The following is a 19,594-nucleotide window of genomic DNA, read 5'->3' on the forward strand; positions in this document are numbered from 1 at the left end:
TTTGGATGATATTCTCATCTTTTCCCCAGATGAGGAGACTCATGTCCGGCATGTTCACCAGGTTCTCCAGCGTCTTCTCACCCATCAACTCTTTGTGAAGGCAGAGAAATGTGAATTTCATGTGTCCTCTGTCGCTTTCCTAGGATTCATCGTCTCTCAAGACCACATCCAGATGGACCCCACTAAGGTTAGCGCGGTGGCCGAATGGTCCACTCCCACGTCCCGTAAGAAGCTTCAACAATTCCTGGGATTTGCTAATTTCTACAGACGTTTTATTAGAAACTTTAGCACAATTGCATCGCCATTGCATAAACTGACCTCCTCAAACATGAAGTTTCAGTGGACACCTCCAGCTGAGAGAGCGTTTCAGAAATTGAAGGAGACGTTTACTACTGCTCCGGTCCTCACACTCCCGGATCCTAGCCTTCAATTCATGGTGGAGGTGGATGCCTCTGACGTAGGAGTGGGGGCGATCCTCTCGCAAAGATCACAAGCGGACAAGAAGCTTCACCCCTGCGCCTTTCTGTCTCGGAAACTCTCTCCCGCTGAACGGAATTACAACGTGGGAGAAAGGGAGTTGCTGGCCATTAAAGTGGCCATGGAAGAATGGCGACATTGGTTGGAGGGAGCAGAGCAGCCATTCTTGGTTTGGACTGATCATAAGAACCTTGAGTACATCCGGTCCGCCAAACGACTCAATTCCAGACAGGCCAGGTGGGCTTTGTTCTTTAATCGGTTTAATTTTTCCTTGTCTTATCGCCCTGGTTCCAAGAATGCTAAAGCAGATGCACTTTCTCGTCTGTTTGACCCTGACTCTGCTCCAAGGTTGCCTTCTTACATATTGCCGCCCTCCTGTGTGGTAGGGGCCGTTACCTGGGGAATTGAACAGAGGGTCAGGGAAGCAAATATTAATTGTCATGTGCCGGACGGCTGTCCCCCGAACCGGTTGTTTGTGTCTGTTCCACTTCGTTCCCAGGTCATCCATTGGGCTCATACCTCCCGGGTTTCTTGCCATCCTGGGATACGGCGTACTCTCTTTGTGGTCAGACAACGCTTCTGGTGGCCATCCATGGAAGGAGAGGTCAGGGAGTACGTAATGGCTTGTGCTGTTTGTGCTCAGAACAAGAGCTCGCGGTGTTCAACCTCTGGTCTTCTACAGCCACTTCCTGTGCCCCATCGCCCCTGGTCTGACATCTCGCTGGATTTCGTTACCGGGTTGCCTTCCTCTAAGGGTAAAACCACCATTTTAACAGTTGTCGATAGATTCTCGAAGATGGTTCATTTTATTCCCTTGTCCAAGTTGCCTTCTGCTAAGGGAACAGCGGAGGCTGTCTTGTTGCATGTATTTCGCATCCATGGGTTCCCGAGGGATGTGGTATCAGACCGAGGACCACAGTTTGTTTCCCAGTTCTGGAAGGCGTTCTGTTCTCTCCTCGGTGCCACAGTCAGCCTCACCTCCGGATACCATCCCCAGTCCAACGGTCAAGCGGAGCGGATGAACCAGGAACTGGAGACCGGATTGCGATGCCTCGTCTCCCAAAACCCAACCACCTGGAGTAGCCATCTCATCTGGGTTGAGTACGCGCACAATACTTTGCCCAGTTCATCTACCGGCGTCTCTCCTTTTCAATGTGTCTATGGCTATCAAACCACCACTGTTCCCTGAGTTAGAGAGGGAGGTCAACGTTCCATCGGCCCAGAGGTTCATCCGTCAGTGCCGCCGGGTCTGGAGTGGGATCCGTGAGGTTCTTCTAAGGAGTTCAGTCCGGGCAAGAAGACGGCGGATCGACGGAGGACTCCTGCACCCACGTACCAACCTGGCAATAGGGTTTGGTTGTCCACCCGTGACGTTCCCCTACGTGTGGAGTCCCGCAAGTGGCTCCCCGGTTTATTGGTCCGTTCCCTATCTCTAGGATCATCAACCCCGCTGCAGTGCGACTCAAACTTCCCAGGTCAATGAGGGTGCACCCCACCTTTCACGTATCCCGGATCAAGCCTGTATTAGAGAGTCCACTGGTCCCTTCCACCAAGCCTCCTCCTCCTCCCAGGATCGTCGATGGAGGTCCGGTGTACACGGTCAAACGCCTCTTGGCAGTTCGCCACCGAGGACGCGGCCGTCAATACTTGGTAGACTGGGAGGGGTACGGTCCTGAGGAGAGGACGTGGGTGGCAGCGAAGAACATTGTTGACCCGGCTCTCATTCAGGATTTTAATCACCTTCATCCTGACCAGCCTGGGACGTCCGGTGCCGTCCCTAGAGGGAGGGGTACTGTTACGTCCAGTCCGGAATACTGAAGTTAAGTTTGCTGAGAGATTGTTTATTCTGTGTTCCGTGTTGTGATTGTTGACTCGCCTCTCCTCTCGTTTCAGACTCCTTACTCCCTGCCTCAGGTGTGCTCCATCTGGTTGATTGTCTGCTCCTCCCTGATTGTTTACACCTGTTCCTCATCACCTTGTGTATTTAGTCTGTGTGTTCCTGTTGTCTCGTTGCCAGTTCGTCTTTGTTTCCCCCGTGTTTCAAGAGTTCCAGCGTTTTCCCATGTTTTCCACTGTTCTAACGATAACGACCCTTGCCTGTGTAATCGACTCCGTGTTTGCCTTCTCCTTGCCGGTACCTTTGCCCTCCACAACCTTCCACCTGGATAACGACCCTGGACTGTGTACTCGACTCCGTGATTGCCTCCTCCTTGCCGGTACCTTTGCCTCTTCCACCTACTACCCGTGTGACGACCCTGGACTGGATAAACGACGATCCCCGCTGCCCATCCCTGATTGGATTTGTTTGTTTATATCTGGACTGTATTACCGTGTACCAAACCCGTTCAGTAAAGTTTGTGAATATACACCTCTGTCTCCGAGTCGAGCATTTGAATCCTCCGGTTCCACGTACGTTACAGTACAACAATCGAACCGAAGAGAAAGACCAGCTACAGATGCAGTACAACAAACTGAATGAAGAGAAAGACCAGCTACAGGTGCAGTACAACAATCTGAATGAAGAGAAAGACCAAGTGGAGGCCAATCGGAATAGAATGATAAAAGAGTTAGAGACCAATAACAACAACTTGAGAAATGAGAAATCCCAGTTGACGGCCAAATGCACGACTGAGAGAGATGAACTACAGAGGCGTCTTTTCAAACTGGGTGAGTACATTGTTTACTATTAAAACAGATGTTAAGCTATTGAAATACTGAGATGTTAAAAGCAAGCCTCCTTAAGCTTTTTTTCATAGATCTCCAACAATATTATCAGGTTGGCTATCCGCCATATGTATGTCTGTTTATGTAACTGACAGTTTGATTCAGTGCTGTAGTGGTGGAAAAGGTGGGTAAACTGTACATGTTGTGAACTCCCACTGTTCAGATGACACGACAAGGGGGTTTTCCGGGAAGACAGGTCCTTTTATTAAGCTTAATTGCACAAACAAATGTAGTCAAAAGTAACTGAAAAACTCTTCTTCTTCTCGTCTGGAGGGTGGGCGGGCCCTTCGGCTACCTGCAATCCTCTCCGCTCCTCAGACCTGCTGCTCACGGAAGATGACAGTGAATTTAGTTAAGCAGACAAAGCCCTAGGTTTGCACACAGTCTCACTGGCAACCTTCTCTCCCCGAGCCCTGCTTTTACACTGACTCTTGTGACTAGTTGCTGCTCAGTGGCAAACTTCTTCTTCTTCTTCTTTCTTCTTCTTTCACTTTAATGGCAGGTTACACCTAGTGGTGCATGCTGCCACCTACATATCACTGTAAACATTGCAGTTTTGGGCATCTCAGTAACACAAAACAAAGAAAAAAAAAAATAACAATTATAATACCAAAAGGGATATTCATATTCTCTTGTATAGCCCTGCTATTTTGAGGAACTTGACCAGTTCCCCTGGCCTTATTCCCTCCCCCAGAACCGCAGCCAGACCGAATCCCGAGCATCCAGCCCCCTGCAGTTGTTCCCTCCAATGCTCCCTGTGACCCTGGTAGGTGGGACAGACGAGCAATACATGCTCCACAGTTTCCTCTTGGCCTGGACACCACATGCAATTTCCTGTGTCTGTCCCACCTACCCTGTATTGGATGCTATTCAGCCGGGTATGGCCAATCCTCAGCCTGGCGACCACTATTTCATCCTTCCTGCAACCTCCAACTCTGGCTTCTCTCCCAACCTCTCTGTGTATTGCATACATATGCCTGCCTTTAGGACTTGTATTCCACTGGATCTGCCACTGCTTTGTCAGAGCCCTCCTTATAAAAACTTTTACCTCAGTGGCAAACTGTTTGCAGCTGAGCCTTTAATTAGTGGACCCGACATCCCTAGTCCCCAGAGCAGCTCCCCAGGGTCCTAGAGGCTGCCCAGTACAGCCCTGGTGTGGTATATGCCATCCACAACCTTTCCTAAGGGCATTTGCCCACGTTTAGCCCTAGTGGGACCCCAAGAGTAGCTTGGGGTACCACAATGTCTGCAGACACACCCTCACGCGCCATTACATAAAGAGGGAAAACTACCTTACCTCTATGCAAGACTGCACTACCACTGATTATGTAGTAGTAGTAGTAGTAGTAGTATTAGTAGTAGTAGTAGGATAGTAGTAGTAGTAGTAGTAGTAGTAGTAGTAGTAGTAGTAGTAGTAGATTAGTAGTAGGTCGGATCCGCTAGAACCTTGGTATGAAAGGAAAAAACTACACACCACACCTTTAATGTACATATTTGACTGTAAGAGATAAGTAAAAAGTATAATTATTCGGTTCATATTTTAATATAAAGCTTACTATAACTATCTATCACTATCACTCTATCACTGTCTTTATAACTATTCTTTTCTCTTGATATCTGACGTCACAATCTGCTTAAACCACCAGCTTACAATTGCGTCCCCATCCACCTTTGCCATTAACTGTTCGAACTTCTGCCCTGTGGGTAATACAGTAGTACTGAGAATACGGGCTCTACCAGATAAATATCCGAAAAACATATGAAATAAAAGATTAGAACATTTCAACAATTGAATGCATGCAGAGGAAGGCAAAGAGGAAGAGGAGAGAGAGGGGTGTAAAGACTGATAGATTGAAAGAGGGGTCATTCCAATGTATTAAAGAGAGTGAGACAGTATGGTGTCTTTGATACAATACAAATATTAAAAATATTAAATAAATAAAATATAAAAAGAGAGTGAGTGAGTGAGAGAAAGAGATAGAAAGACAAATGCAAAGAAATGAATGTCCATTAGCCAGCTTACTCTATATTGCAAACAACTTGCTTCAATCTGGGCAACAATACTCGATAATAACTAATGTTGCCACATTAAAGTTATGTAAAACTTCTGTCTGTAAGCAGTTTAAAGTCATATTTATAATGTAAGTGTTTATGACGCCTTGATTCTGTCATTAAATCATAAATTCATGTAACCAACGTTATATTTATCATAGAGTCAATGATGGAGATAAAACAGCATGCAGGTATGTTTATCAAACCTACATTTTTTTTATGCTATTATTGTCTTAATGATATTATTATTGTTATTGTTATTACTATTATTATATAAAACCTATTTGCACATTTTGATTTCCTTATCCCAACTATATTCTTACATTACGCCAAACTTCTTGATTTGTTGAAATGATTTTGGTGAACCTTTCTTGTAGCAACAACGCCTGTGGCCTACAGTGTTCTATTTTCCTCGTATCATTGCCTCTTATATAAACTACTGTTGCAAACTGAAACACCAAGTAGTGAAAGTAGCAGACAAATCAAATGGTTGTACAGTATAACTCTTCTTATTGTTTTATAAGTATAGGATAATATTTTTAAGAAATTGGATCCACGATGTAATTTTCTAAAATGTAATGCACATACCTTGTCTCTCAGTGAATGTGATCTTGGATCCTGAGACAGCACACCCCAAACTCATCCTGTCTGCTGATGGGAAACAAGTCAGACTTGGAGATAAACAACAGAATCTACCTGACATCCCACAGAGATTCAATGCTGGGCCATGTGTCCTTGGAAAAGAGGGGTTCGCTGCTGGGAGATTTTACTATGAGGTACAAGTCAGGCAGAAGATGTGTTGGAGTATAGGTGTGGTAAGGGAATCCATTAACAGAAAGGGTACAATTATTTGCAGCACCAAAAATGGATGCTGGATAGTAATGATGAGAAAGAATGAATACATTGCAACAGAGGCTCCTAGTGTTCGTCTCTCCTTGAAAAAGAATCCCCAGAAGGTGGGGGTGTTTGTAGATCACGAGGCAGGTCTGGTCTCCTTTTATGATGCTGACAGTTGGTCTCATATCCACTCTTTTACTGGTGTCTCCTTTACTGACAAACTCTTTCCATTTCTAAGCACTTGTGTTGTTGTAGACCAAATTCCACTGATCATCTCCCCTGTTAAGAGTTACTGTTAATCTAATTGTTGTTGACCAGGTTATTTTGCATTTGCTTTGCAGTGGCTGTGTATCATGACTATGTGTCTACTTACTATACTGCATTGGCTGTATATCATGACTATGTGTCTACTTACTATACTGCAGTGGCTGTATATCATGACTATGTGTCTACTTACTATACTGCAGTGGCTGTATATCATGACTATGTGTCTACTTACTATACTGCAGTTGCTGTATATCAACAAACAAACCAACCAACCAACAAACCAACAAACAAACAAACGAACACGAGTAAAAACCTAACCTTCTTGGCGGAGGTAAAACATATCTACCTGCTAGTGCTCTCCAATGTGGCTCTGCTAGCACCAATGGCAGATTATAGAATCTCATGAAACTGTGACTGGACATACCTACTGAACCTGTTCAATCCTTATTTAAATCATTCAGATTCACAATCTACATCTGTTTATATTTTCCCAATAACAAAATGTGAACAGTGTGATGCCGTTAACTTTAGGCGTTGTAAACAGATCCTGAAGGCTGTGTCATTTTCGCAAACCTGCAATGCCACCACATGGCCAGATGAGGGGACCAGGGGTTCTAAGAGTTCATCTGAAATATTAACACCCAGTTGCTGTATTACGTCTTTGAACTCAGAGCAGAGTAATGAGGAAGAAATGGTTAAAGTTTGGGCACAGCCGACAATAGGAGAAACTGTGCCATCTAGGAGGACACACATTAACACAGGATAAATTGTCAGTAGATAAACACATAGACAGCAGAAATCTTATAAAGCTCTTTTTTTTATTACATAAAAAATACAGGCCTATGTATCAATGACAGGCCTCTCTCTCACTCTCTCTCTGTGCATGTGTGAGTGTGAGTTTGAGTGTGTGTGTGTGTGTGTGTGAGTGAGTGTGTATGTAACTTGATTCAAAAGCTCTGTCTGTTAGCCTGGAGATAGCGGGGTATAAGTGGACGCACCATTCATCCAGATCATCTCATGGCCGAATATAGTTGCCATCAGTGTGGACACGGCCTGCTCGGGGTCACGCTGGGACGCGCCAGAGCTCAGAAAACGCTTCAGCTGGTCCACAGTGTCCAAATAGACCTGGGACTGCAAGTTTTGCGAGAAGCTTGGCACTTCAGAAGCAGGGGTGTTTTCCCCAATGCTGAGCTGCCTTGGCGTCTCCCCAGCCTGAGTCCCTCTCTCTGGGCTGGCAGGGAAGGATGTCAGGTGGAAAGATGAGACAGAGGGCCTGGAGGGTGGTGGGGCTGGAACAGGAGAACCAGTGACCTGCCTTCCAGAGTCACCTGTGAAACATCCAGCTCCTTTGTCCTTTCCATCCTCTCCAGCAGGTATTTTGACCTCTTGACCCTCAAAGTAGCCCAGTAGATGTTTATGGTCCCTCCGGAAGTAGGGGCTAGAGAAAATCTGAAGCTGAGATAGAGTATGGTTTATCACTCTGCCATAAGTATTGTTTGGGCTAAAATTCAGTATTTAATTTTAATAACTTTTGAATAAACGATTGAAGAAATAAATTGAATATTTTAGAGTTGTTGTAAGTAAAGTGAGTAATGTGAAGTTCTACAGCTTACCTTCATTTTTTTCACAGAGTTTAACTGGCTTTGATTTTGATCACCAGTATTGTCAAACTCTGTCGAAATGAAGCCATTGAACTTCAAGTGCTGGTGGAAATGTTTCATATTTCTTGAAGCAAAAATCCGTGGAACATTTCTCTCCAAAATTTCTTTTTTGAACATCTCCTGGTCGATTACGATAGCAGTCCCGCCTACGGTCCACCACACCGACAGAAACGCATCACTTTCGACGATATTCCACAATTTGACTGGGAACGTCAGAAACGTGAAGTCCGTCTTGCTGTATCCACTTGTGGTGTTCTGTGGTCTTATTGGCGGTCTTGTATAAGGTGCAGGTAAACAAGAGAGTAGTTTGAATATACGATCTTTAACTACATCCTTGAAATCACCAGCCGAAGTTGTCTTTTGTCTCTGTCGCCCTGGAGGGGGACCGCACGGGCAATGCCTTGCTTTCTTGAGCAGCGAAACCTTCAATGGGTTTGAAGCTGGACCCTCCTGTGATTTAGGCTGCAATTTGTCATAGCAATCCATTATTCCCTCTGATGGATATGAAATCGATTTCGCGTTCAGGTGGGAAATTTGAAAAGTGTGTTGCAAGCTGTGTGCGGAAAAAGTATATGCTAGAATGTTTAATAATGAAAAACGTTGCCAAGCGTCAATAGAATATTTTGGAACATAACATAGAAACTGAATTGTTTGATTTCGGTGGAATGCAACACAGGAAATAAAACACAAAATCTATGATCTGATTTAGAGTTGCCTCAGGCAACTGAAAACTGTAAGCACTGAGCTTATTTATCAGATTGGCCAATTAATAAAACCGTGGTTGACGTTGCTCGCTTAAAAAAAACTGTTCCAAAGTGCTCCATTCTGGCAATAAAACAAAGAAAAACAAATACATCAATGATGTATGCTTTGTGTGAAAACACAACACATCTACGGCAGAAGATTAATTACGCAATATGACACGAGTGAGTGTGGGATTGGTAAAGGATAGGCCTATTCTCACAACTGTGATTCGCCCGCATGTTAGAGACAAAGCGCAATGCTGATTCGTATTAATGTTCTGATATATCACTACACAACCCTAATATGCTGTGACTTCCCACAACAGAGAATACATTTGGAAAGCACACTGTCAGATTCTGAACATAAACTTTCATCTTCAGCAAAGCCAAATGTCTTCAGTGTCTCAGCAATTTAAAATAGCAGGTGTCAGCATTTGAATTAGCACAGAAACTGAGTCATTGACCTCTCAAGGGGATTCACCTAGTAGCTATGAAACGAAACATAACACTATTCAGTGACTAGATATGGTTGGATACTTTCCCTACATGCGACATTGAATTTTCAGCGGGGTTGTTTCAACATTTGTTTTTACATTATTTGATTTTGATGATGTCTTTCATATGGAATATGTCCTTACTAGTATGCCATATTATGTGTTCTTTCTGTTCACTGTATAACAACACATATCTCCAATTATTGAACATAAAGAGTAACTAAACATCTGCAAATATGTCATAACTGTCCCCTTTACTATGCCTTTGTTGTTGCCCATGTTTTGGATGAATGTTCTAGATAACTGGACTGCCATCATTTTAAAGTGTTTTGTGGCACTGAAGAAGCTGAATATGAACATGGGTCATTATAAAAGGTAGCCATAATATGTGTTGTTTTAAGGACAGTCTAGGATGTCCAGATCTGCCATTATTTGATAGCCTAATATTACTTCAAGAAGTTGTATATTATGCCTCATCTGAAGAAAAAAATATTAAATTGATTAAAGATTAGATGTTTAATTAATGATTAAATACTAAATTCATACTTTTACATGTCAGCTATTTCAAAAGATTTTGATGTCAGGGTAGACTGGTGGCCATCTGGGAAAACTATAATGGTATAATGTAGCAATTTGAAGAAAAAAAAAGTGCCATTATTAAAGCATTTTACTCCACAATACTTAGTTGCACAGATTGGCAACTAGCATCATCTGAAAAGTGATGTTTTTATTCATATACACTGTATGTGATTCATATCGAGGCAATACGTACTTCATGAATCGTTCAGCTAAGAGGAAGGAGTGTGTCTTTTGAGAAAGGCTGCGTCTGTCAGGCTGAACTGCATGTCCATGTTTTTAATGTGAGGCTGCTTGCTCAGCAAAATCTATATAACTGGTTCTCAAGTTAAGAGGAAGGAAATATGTAAGATTTATCTCCCTTTTAGACATCTTCTTTATTGATAGTAATGCACACACACACACACACACACACACAAACTTCATATCATTGTAGGAGTGACAGTAGTATAGCATTGTAGTGTACAGCTCTCAGTCAATTGAGAATATTTGAGGAAACTCGTTTGGATGGCAAATCCTAACACTAAAGTGCAAGCTGATTTTGGAAATTGTGATTTTGAAACACCTCAGTGCTGGAGAGAAGCAGAGGTTACAGTTGTACAGATACAGTACTCTCAAGTAACCCTCTAACTTCCTCTTAACATTGTCCTGGAATCACAGGAAGGGTCACATGTACTTGTGCACGACATCAGCACTTTCTATCAGGACACTTACAAAAGGGCACAACAGACCTGAGTCCATCTCTTTCTATCAGCACACTCACAAAAGGGTCCAGCTGATCTGAGTCCATCTCTTTCTATCAGCACACTCACAAAAGGGTCCAGCTGATCTAAAGTCCATCTCTTTGGAGTCAGTGCTGTAGACAGCGGATCATGGCTGAGGGGGGTTTTGAGAGAATGGACAATGTCGAAGAAAGAAGGTCTCAAGATGACGAAATATTTACCAGAAAGATGTTCAACATGATGCACATATCCAGAGATAGTAAGAAAGGTAATATGGTTTTTATAAATGACTCAACTAGCTTATGGTGATTAATCCCTTTAATTATGGATTGTAGCCGATATTGCAGTCAGAACTGCAAATTAGGACTAAGTATTTATTTGTTTATTTATCTATTATGAAATAATATAAAAAATGATGTTAAGTTTGTATATGTATATGTACAAAGTGTCATAGGTGAATCCAAGAAAATGTAAGATTTAAAGGTGCAAAAAGCATTTTGGGTAATGCAAAACTGAAGTGAGGACGTGTGAGATTTAGTTACGTACATGTTATGTGTGTCACGGACGTCAGGCTACACACAGACTTAACGGTGATAAGAGTTTATTTAGAGACAACCAGAGGCCTACGGAAATCTAAACAGACTGGGTTATAACAGGAAACTGAACAAGGAACAAAATACACAACACACAGAAGATCTTTAAGATGAACCGAAACAGTCCATGATAGGAATCAAAACTAAGGAATGTAAGAAAAAGGAAGTTTCTTTTGTGGTTGATGTAGCAATCTGTCTTTATTCCAGTAAAGTGCAGTAATGAAGTACGTGGAACATACTCCGGCATCTACAACTCTAGCCATACAGTATATAATGTTAAGACACCTCCTAGGCTTTTAATGTGAATGAGCTATAGGCTTCTAATGCAAACAAGTCTGGCAACCTTTTGTTGTTCTGTATGATAATCAGGTTTCTCTGACCTCCTGCCTGAGATGGTTCTCAATGGCCTACCTCCATTCCCTTACTATTATTAGTTCAGCTTGACCTTTGTTACCATGATAAGATTACCATTTCGGATATTATGCTGGCCAACCTCTGGTAGTCACATCAGCTGCTTGATCATGAATCTCATGTTCACTCACAGGATAAACTGAAATTTATTACAGGAACAAAACTCTTGACAACCAAAAATACCTAATCCTTGAAATACGAAAGAGCAGGAACAAACATAGGAGCTAATAGTCTGGAGCTTGTTGAAGGCACAGGGCCAGACACAGCGTTGAGTCCATACAAGACGAGACCAGACAACAAGTGAAGAGAGTAAGGAGACTAAATAGTGTGGTGGAGGGAGTGACAGGGTTAGCTTACCACCACCGGTATGACTGTGTATGAATGACAACTGGACTCTGGACTCTGTAAAGCGACTTCGGGTATATAGAGAAGCGCTATATAAGATTGAATTGATTGATTGATTGTTCATGATCAGGGAATCAGGAGGGGGCGTGGCAGAAGTAGAGTTCAGCACTGGCGTGACAATGTGTTACAAGGTGTCTCCAAAGGTCGCATTCGAAATGTTGTACTGTTGTAATAAATGCAACAATAAAATAACAGTGCTAAACATAAGTGAAACCACATAAACACTTAGAGCATAGAGAAAACATGAGGAAAATACACAAAAAGTTCTACTGCTTTAATAAATGGTTTAATGTTACAATCCTAAAATAAATGTGTTGTCTGTTGGAAGCTAATATTCAACAGATTGAAATTGTAATTGTAATGTTATTAGGATACTATAAAACAAGTATGTCATGACATATGTGTATCATCGCTCCAGCATGTTAACATTATGCCATCCTATCCTCTCAGGATTCTACAAGCTGGCTATGGTGTGTTTGGGACTTCTGTGTGTGATTCTACTTATTGTCATCATATCACACAAATCACACAACAGCAATGACAACATGAGTGATGGGAGATTTCAACCACAAACCTCTGACAACTTGACCCATGAAACCAGTTACAGCAACCTGAAGAAACAGATGGACCTCTTGCTTACCAGTCACAACACCCTGATCCAAGATAATTCCCAGCTTCTGACCCGTTACAACAACCTGACTGACAACATAAACATCATGCAGACGGGTTACAACAATCTGATCTTACAGAAGTTACAGTTAGATGACAAATGTAACAATCTGGCCAAAGACAAAGAACATCTAGAGACCAACTACAACAACTTGACCAGGCAACGGACCAAATTTGGTAAGTAAAAACTAACAAAGTATTTATGGGAAATGGGCTTCATTTTAAGTTGTGCAGATAAAAGGAACTATGCTATAATCAAGTCAAGGCCAACACATACCAGTATTAATCTAACTGTCTCAATCATTAGCATGAGTGTCTGTGGAAACATTGTTGTTAAGGAGATGGAGTAGCAATGACTTACATTTCCTTCAGAATCAAGAAAGTACCCACCCAAGCTTATTCAATATGGAGCCTCTGGTCTCAAAGTCTTAAAGTCTTCCAAACTTACTCAATAGATTCAAGGCTCGCAGATGGATGGATTGCCAGAAAATTGAGTCTCTACAAAGTCAGCAGTGAGGAGAAATCCTGGGCTGAGAGCAGAAAAAGCTGTTTAAACATGGGGGCAGACCTGGTGATTGTGAATGACAAAGATGAGCAGGTGAGAGAGGGACAAGTAGTCATACGTATTTCTTATTTTTTAAATGTATTATTCATTGTTTTAATTATTATAGCCGGCAATTAAATGCACATACAGGGGATGACGCACACATGACATGGTTTCTGGTTTGGATTGGACAGCATGAATAACTATTATATCAGATGAGTCTTATTTTGTTGTTCTGCATGTCACTCCACAGGTATTTTTATTGCCATACAAGAGTTACTGGATTGGACTTTCAGATACTCAAGAGGAGGGAGTCTGGAGATGGGTGGATGGCACAGCCCTGACAGGAGGGTAAGATGACCATAGGGACCTAGCTTCATTACTGCTCTCACAGTTTATGATTCATGTCAATTTAGTTAAAGTACTCATGATTTCCTGGTAGAAGCTATTGTTGGAATGCACACCACCGAGTCAGCTAAGTGACAGAGTGAATGTATTGCAGGTACTGGGCTCCTGGTGAGCCTAATAATGCAGGGGGTGAAGACTGTGCAGAAATCTCTTCAAGAGCTTCAAAGCCAAACCAAGCTTGGAATGACGTTCCGTGTTCTAAGGCATGTCTGTTCATATGTGAGGACCGTATTTGAGAACTACTATTAATCTCCCTTGCCTGAGTCAATGTCTGTGTATGAGCATAATGGCACAATGTACAACTCTTATGTAATCAGGAAATGCAATACAAAGGGCAATGTCTTAGGCCCATCCTCTGTGCCCAGAAGCAGTTGGCTAGTATGTAGGTCTGCTACGTATGTGGACGAAGGTGTGACTTTGCTGAAATTAATTCCTCTCGTGGCACAAATATAATAAGATGAAGTATATCCACATGATTTTAACACAAGCCTTTGACAGAGAGTATGATCATTTTTTTTCAATGATTTAAATAAATGTTCTTGTTCCTTACAGAAATACCCAAGTCCTCTGTGTGTGTTATTGTCTTAAACGTATGTGGTATGGTGGGTAAAGCCGGGGGAAAGGTGCGGAAACCTTGGCAATTTTTGTATTGCATTGTAATATGCACTTGGTATTGGGCTACCAAGCCATATACAACTGTGCAAAATACTATAACAGAAGGTTGCTGATCACAAACTGTAATATGTGTTTAGTGTAATTAGTCAATTATAAGTGCAATTATTTAAATCACATGTTGGGTAACATACTAAATATACCATCCAATATACCATTATACCAGTGTTCCCACATACCCAGCTAATGTATGGACGTGTTCTCAATATACAAGTGTTCCCATATACCCAGCTAATGTATGGACGTGTTCTCAATATACCAGTGTTCCCATATACACAGCTAATGTACTGTATGGATGTATTCTCAATATACCAGTGTTCCCATATACCGAGCTTATGTATGGACCTGTTCTCAATATACCAGTGTTCCCATATACACAGCTTATGTATGGACGTGTTCTCAATATACCAGTGTTCCCATATACACAGCTAATGTATGGATGTGTTCTCAAAATGTCTTCTTACTGTACTACTATGGTCACCCTGTATTTTTACACTTACTGGTATGGAGGACTGGATAGATTTACAGTCGGGAAATATTCACAGAAACCACTTTACAAAATTGGATGGAGCACTGATGTGTCAAAAGGACACATACTCATACTGTGAGAACATCTGTAGCAAATGGCCGTATTTTCTGTTTCCTCTTGAGTTCAAAGGTGCAGTCCTCGACCCTGGTGAAAGATTGTTGATATTTGAACTCAACAGCCAATTGAACTCAACACCCCTTCCTTCTGTGCTCTTGAAGCAATGTTGTTGATTGGTTGGAATAGTGCATCGATCGGTCTGAGCCTCTTTGTCTTTCACTACAGAACAACAACATTAATTACCAGGGTTATGTAGATCATACACAGATGTATTTATTTTATAGAGGTTATAAAAACGACAGATGTTTGTTTGTGTGACACGACAGTCGGTCTTTACGTCATCATGGATTTTAACATTTGATATGATGTAGGCTATAATCAGTACATGAAAAGAAGTCACCTTAAATTGTTGAATGTGATTTTCAGAAATGGAAGAGGATAACCTGTCGAGCAGCCCAGGTTGTATTTGTTGCAATGTGTAGTTCTGACACAGTATGACTCAGTTTTAAATGGCTTCCTGTTTTAAATAGGCTACAATTGAAAGTCAAAGTTAGCCCATACTTTTTACAGCCTATATCATTTGTAAAAGGAAAATGTCTGTTGAAAACGTATTCTAATAGAGTGATTGGCTATATTATTTTTTGTAAGATTCAGGCAGCTTACTTTCAGGGTTTGTACTCGGCCCCTTCACTTTCTATTTATACTTCAGTGCATTTGTAGGGGAAACCGGGTAGGCCTACAGTTTTACTGCCTATGATTGTAAAAAGGGGACAGTTGTAACATGCTTCATTTCTCAGCTCGGTTGTAACATAATGCCATGAAACTCATACAACAAATGTTTTGGAATCGGCATGCTGCGTTCAAAATTTCAGCTTGTGCCTTAATCTATGGTGGTTTACTACCAGCATTTTATTGAGAATTGCTCTGTTTTTGTGAGGACACTTTGCGCTGAGAGGTGGTTCTAAGCAGCCACGCAAAAGTATGGGTGTGAGTAGGTTCTGTGCAGAAGAGCAAGCTCTGTCCTCTGGACTGGTCCCCTGAGTGTACCGGGGTTATTCAGAATCTTAAGTCTGTACTGGTGAATAGTGGGCCTTTAGCTCACCCAGACTCCACTAAGCCTTTCCTCTTGTCTGTTGATGCGTCCACTTGTGGTCTTGGGGCTGTTCTGTCTCAGATACTAATAAGGACAAAGCTTGGCCTATTGCTTTTTTCAAGTAAGTCTCTAAATCATGCTCAGTTTAAAATATTCCGCTCATCGGCTTGAGTTCTGCGCTATGAAGTGGGCTATTTGTGATACATTTAGTCGTTGGTTGCGGGGTCACTGGTTCACTGTGTGTACAGACAATAAACCCCTTACATACGTCTTGACAAAACCAAAGCTTGTTGCTTGCGAGTAGTGTTGGCTCCTATTGACTTTAACGGCTAGGGAACGGCAAGAGGCTTCTGTGTCTGATGGGAAGTGTTGCAAGCTGTGTTTTTTTAACTTGTTAAGGTAGAAATGACAGCTCAGCTTGGAATGATAAGTTCATGAAATACCACAACCTCATGCACTACAGAAAGATGTTTGTGTACATTTACTAATGTAAATTTTATATAATCATCAAATCTATCCATCAACACATACGTATATTCATGAGTGATACTGAGGCTGAAAGGAAATATTGCCGGTCTGATTCAGTTATGTTCAGTTCAGTTATGCATGCTTGCATTCAAACTCTATATTTTGGCATTTAAATAGTTTTTTTTACAACTCACAAACAACTAGTTAATAACCAACAGACCAGCCTTTTGCGAAGACCACAGCACTGTTTGTACTGATAAAAGGTAACTAACTGAAACTGAACTTTTTTGGTGATATATTAATGCTTCAAAAGGTATTTTGATAGAAACATCATGTTTCAAAAGATGTTTATACATTTCCAATGTTTTTTTTACTAGGAGCCCAGAACTACAAAGTAAATAGTGTAGTGAGAACAGGTGTGTTTATGTCCATACCATCAAACTCAATATTGTTTCTGACAAAAAAACTTTAAACATAATCTTTAGATAAAAAAAAATGTCAATGTCTTTAACATGACTCATTGTGCAACTGGTCAGGATCAGCATCTGGTGAATTGCAGACGGATTGTGCAGTGGAACCTGGGACCTCTGCCGTCTAACCTGTACGACCTGATGGAGATCGACTCCTGGTCAGACGAGCTGTCAGTCCTGGAGCTGCCAGGGGTGAGAGCAGCTAACAGCAGTCTGACCCTGAGGGACTGTATATGGGTATGAGTTGTAGCTGTATACAGTTGAGCCTGTTATCCTCTGTCTCTCTCAGACTAGAAGGACTTGTGGGTGACTCCAGTCTGGCAGCCAGTCAGTCTCAAATGGAACCTCTATGGGAAACACTACTTCAGGTACCAGAATAATCTGATTATCACCACAGAACTAATGAATTTGTCTTCGACAAATGCCCTTTTATTTTTGTTTATGCTTGTGTCAAACTTGGTGACTGAAGTGCTGCAAACGTAACGGTCAGAGATTGTTGTTTGATTTTGTAATTTGGAAATGCTAGCATGGCCTAGTTTCACTACATTTTTATCTTATTCAGTGTTATTAAAACTATGTATGTGTTACAAGGTTGTTCTGTTTTTGTTGTTTTTCTTTTTCAAGGTTGCTGCTCCTGTTCCATCTGCTCTAAAATGGTAGAGTTCATACTTTGTAGTGTGCATCGCCCCCTAAAGGACATTCCAGAAAACTACACCCTCCCAGAGTATGCAAGTCATGCAGGTCTCTCTCAATTTTCTATAGTGGAATTAGATATACATTTGATACTAACTGGGATAAATCCCACAATACAGAACAGCATTTCACACAGTCCATCAAGTGACACTCATCATAATATTGTCACATTTTGGGATAAAAATGAAGGACGGAGCTCGTTCTCAAAAAAGAGTTTTTCATCCAAAAGTGGTTTATTGGCTTCACCAGACAAGAAACCTAAAGTGCAAGTGCAAACATTTCGGGTGACCCCATCCTCAGTGCAAATTACAAGAAAACATTGTACACATTACACATTTTGGGATACACACAGATTCCGGATATACTAAGAGTTGGAGCTAAGCGCTTCTTTGGGCAGACAGCTCTTGGTGGCCCCTTTCATGTCATTCAGGAAGTTGCCACGGATATAGTTGTGAAAGAGACATTTGTTTTAGTCTGTATTCTTTCCCACTCATGTTTCATCTTGTAATCTGGGAGCTGTGCAAATATGATCAAACCTTTATTTGAACTTTTGGTTTGCCATAACGGGAACATTCTTATTGCCGTGCATCAAAATGCTAAAGAATAAGCTAGGCTAGAAACAGGGATCACTATTCTTACTACACAACAGCCTTATAAATATGAGAACACGGTGCTAGATGTGGCTCCTTTGCGTGTGCCCCCTGCGTGCCCCCTGTGTGCCCCCCGCGCGCCCCCCACGTCAGACTGGTGGTGACCTGTGTGTGCCGAGGGCCAATGAGACGCCAGGAGAGTCTGTGCTCACGGCCATCTGTCTGGTGCTGGGCTGGTCCAACGTCATGTACTTTGCACGAGGCTTTTCAGGTGCTGGGGCCATATGTCATCATGATACAGGAAGCAGACGCACAACACAGAGGCACATGAAAAAGCTCTATCACCTGTTTTCTCCACAACCTCTACCCTACCCTTTTATGGTCATATACACCAGAGAAATGTCGGTGTTTTGATGGTACGTGTGGAACGCTCAGTACGTTCTGAAACTATAAACATCTCAGGACTTCCTGTGGTTTTCTGTTCTTTTTTTAATTGGGGACTTGACCAAATTCCTGTGGCTGAGTTTCATTGTACTGAAACAGGTGAGTGAAATTCTGTATATTAACGATACATTAACCCACGTTATACACTGCATTCATACACCTGGCTAAACCATTCCCTTTTCAAACACTCTATATCTGCTCTTCCTATGCATGGCTTCCCAAATGGGCAAGAAATAATTCTCCCTAAGAACATCATCAGACTGTTAAACAGTGGTGAGGCAGCCTGGTGAGGCAGCCTGGTGAGGCAGCCTGGTAAGGCAGCCTGGCCGGCGCCCGGAGGGCTAGCAAAGCTCTGCTGGCTACAGCACGTGCAAACACATGTACTGTATGTGCAAGTGCTTGTAATGACTTGGTAAGTCAGAGGACATCGTCACTCCCAGGAACACAGCAAAGTGAATGCAGTGTGGCCTACCTCTCTATGACTCCTTCCCAGGGGGTGGCCACCACCCTGATGCTGGAGAAGAGGCTGCCCCGCTGCCTGTGGCCTCGGCGTGGAGTGAGTGGGCTTCCGTATGGCCTAGGAGAGCACTGGGACATTAAGAATGGATTGGATTGAGCAGTTGTTTCAGGGCATTGTCCTAGGTGCATTGTGGAAATGTTATGAATGTTGTGTAATGATATGATAATACCTTTTTCAAGATAATAGATCATTTCCAGACTTTTGCTGGAGTAATATGTTGAGCTTCTTTAGATAATACTCTTAATGTACTATTGATGAAAGAGTATATGATTTTCAGGGTGACCTTTTGGTCCGAAAAAATGTGTCGATACATCAGTGTCTTTAAAAAAAGGATGACGGATTTTGGAAAGAGGAGCCAGAGAATATTTGCCCCCTCTTCAGACCCAGTGTCTAGAGAGCCATTACCAAACCCATACAGAGAGACCCAAACAGGAAGTCCTTACCAAACCCATACAGAGAGACCCAAACAGGAAGT

The 19,594-nt window shown here is 42.2% G+C and overlaps 3 protein-coding genes across 3 annotated transcripts; 2 read left to right on the plus strand and 1 right to left on the minus strand.

Moving 5' to 3' along the window:
* Positions 1–2,900: 2,900 nt before the first annotated feature.
* Positions 2,901–7,261, plus strand: LOC105893941 (pyrin-like). Its single transcript, XM_031584963.2, has 3 exons — positions 2,901–3,144; positions 5,415–5,444; positions 5,854–7,261. Exons 1-3 carry the CDS (start codon positions 2,934–2,936, stop codon positions 6,387–6,389), a joined length of 777 nt encoding a protein of 258 aa, XP_031440823.1. The 5' UTR covers positions 2,901–2,933; the 3' UTR covers positions 6,390–7,261.
* LOC116224690 (heat shock transcription factor, X-linked-like) lies at positions 7,157–8,620 on the minus strand. Its single transcript, XM_031585272.2, has 2 exons — positions 7,971–8,620; positions 7,157–7,812 (listed from the first exon to the last, which is right to left on the minus strand). The coding sequence occupies exons 1-2, from the start codon at positions 8,502–8,504 to the stop codon at positions 7,321–7,323; spliced, it is 1,026 nt and encodes a 341-aa protein (XP_031441132.1). The 5' UTR covers positions 8,505–8,620; the 3' UTR covers positions 7,157–7,320.
* Positions 8,621–10,535: 1,915 nt separating this feature from the next.
* Positions 10,536–14,140, plus strand: LOC116224691 (CD209 antigen-like). Its single transcript, XM_031585273.2, has 5 exons — positions 10,536–10,821; positions 12,413–12,808; positions 13,087–13,229; positions 13,429–13,526; positions 13,678–14,140. The coding sequence occupies exons 1-5, from the start codon at positions 10,704–10,706 to the stop codon at positions 13,817–13,819; spliced, it is 897 nt and encodes a 298-aa protein (XP_031441133.1). The 5' UTR covers positions 10,536–10,703; the 3' UTR covers positions 13,820–14,140.
* The last annotated feature ends 5,454 nt before the right edge of the window (positions 14,141–19,594 follow it).

This window comes from Clupea harengus, chromosome 18 (genome assembly GCF_900700415.2).
Source record: "Clupea harengus chromosome 18, Ch_v2.0.2, whole genome shotgun sequence".
Lineage (NCBI taxonomy): Eukaryota > Metazoa > Chordata > Actinopteri > Clupeiformes > Clupeidae > Clupea > Clupea harengus.

What these genes read in the sequence shown, in the direction of transcription:
- LOC105893941 (XM_031584963.2), top strand. Translation starts at nt 2,934, where the DNA reads ATGCAGTACAACAAACTGAATGAAGAGAAAGACCAGCTACAGGTGCAG. An exon ending in GAGGCGTCTTTTCAAACTGG is followed by an intron (nt 3,145 to 5,414) that starts GTGAGTACATTG and finishes TATTTATCATAG; the next exon opens with AGTCAATGATGGAGATAAAA. An exon ending in GGAGATAAAACAGCATGCAG is followed by an intron (nt 5,445 to 5,853) that starts GTATGTTTATCA and finishes CTTGTCTCTCAG; the next exon opens with TGAATGTGATCTTGGATCCT.
- LOC116224690 (XM_031585272.2), bottom strand. Translation starts at nt 8,504, where the DNA reads ATGGATTGCTATGACAAATTGCAGCCTAAATCACAGGAGGGTCCAGCT. An exon ending in ACTCTGTGAAAAAAATGAAG is followed by an intron (nt 7,813 to 7,970) that starts GTAAGCTGTAGA and finishes ACTCTATCTCAG; the next exon opens with CTTCAGATTTTCTCTAGCCC.
- LOC116224691 (XM_031585273.2), top strand. Translation starts at nt 10,704, where the DNA reads ATGGCTGAGGGGGGTTTTGAGAGAATGGACAATGTCGAAGAAAGAAGG. An exon ending in ATCCAGAGATAGTAAGAAAG is followed by an intron (nt 10,822 to 12,412) that starts GTAATATGGTTT and finishes CTATCCTCTCAG; the next exon opens with GATTCTACAAGCTGGCTATG. An exon ending in CAGGCAACGGACCAAATTTG is followed by an intron (nt 12,809 to 13,086) that starts GTAAGTAAAAAC and finishes CTTACTCAATAG; the next exon opens with ATTCAAGGCTCGCAGATGGA.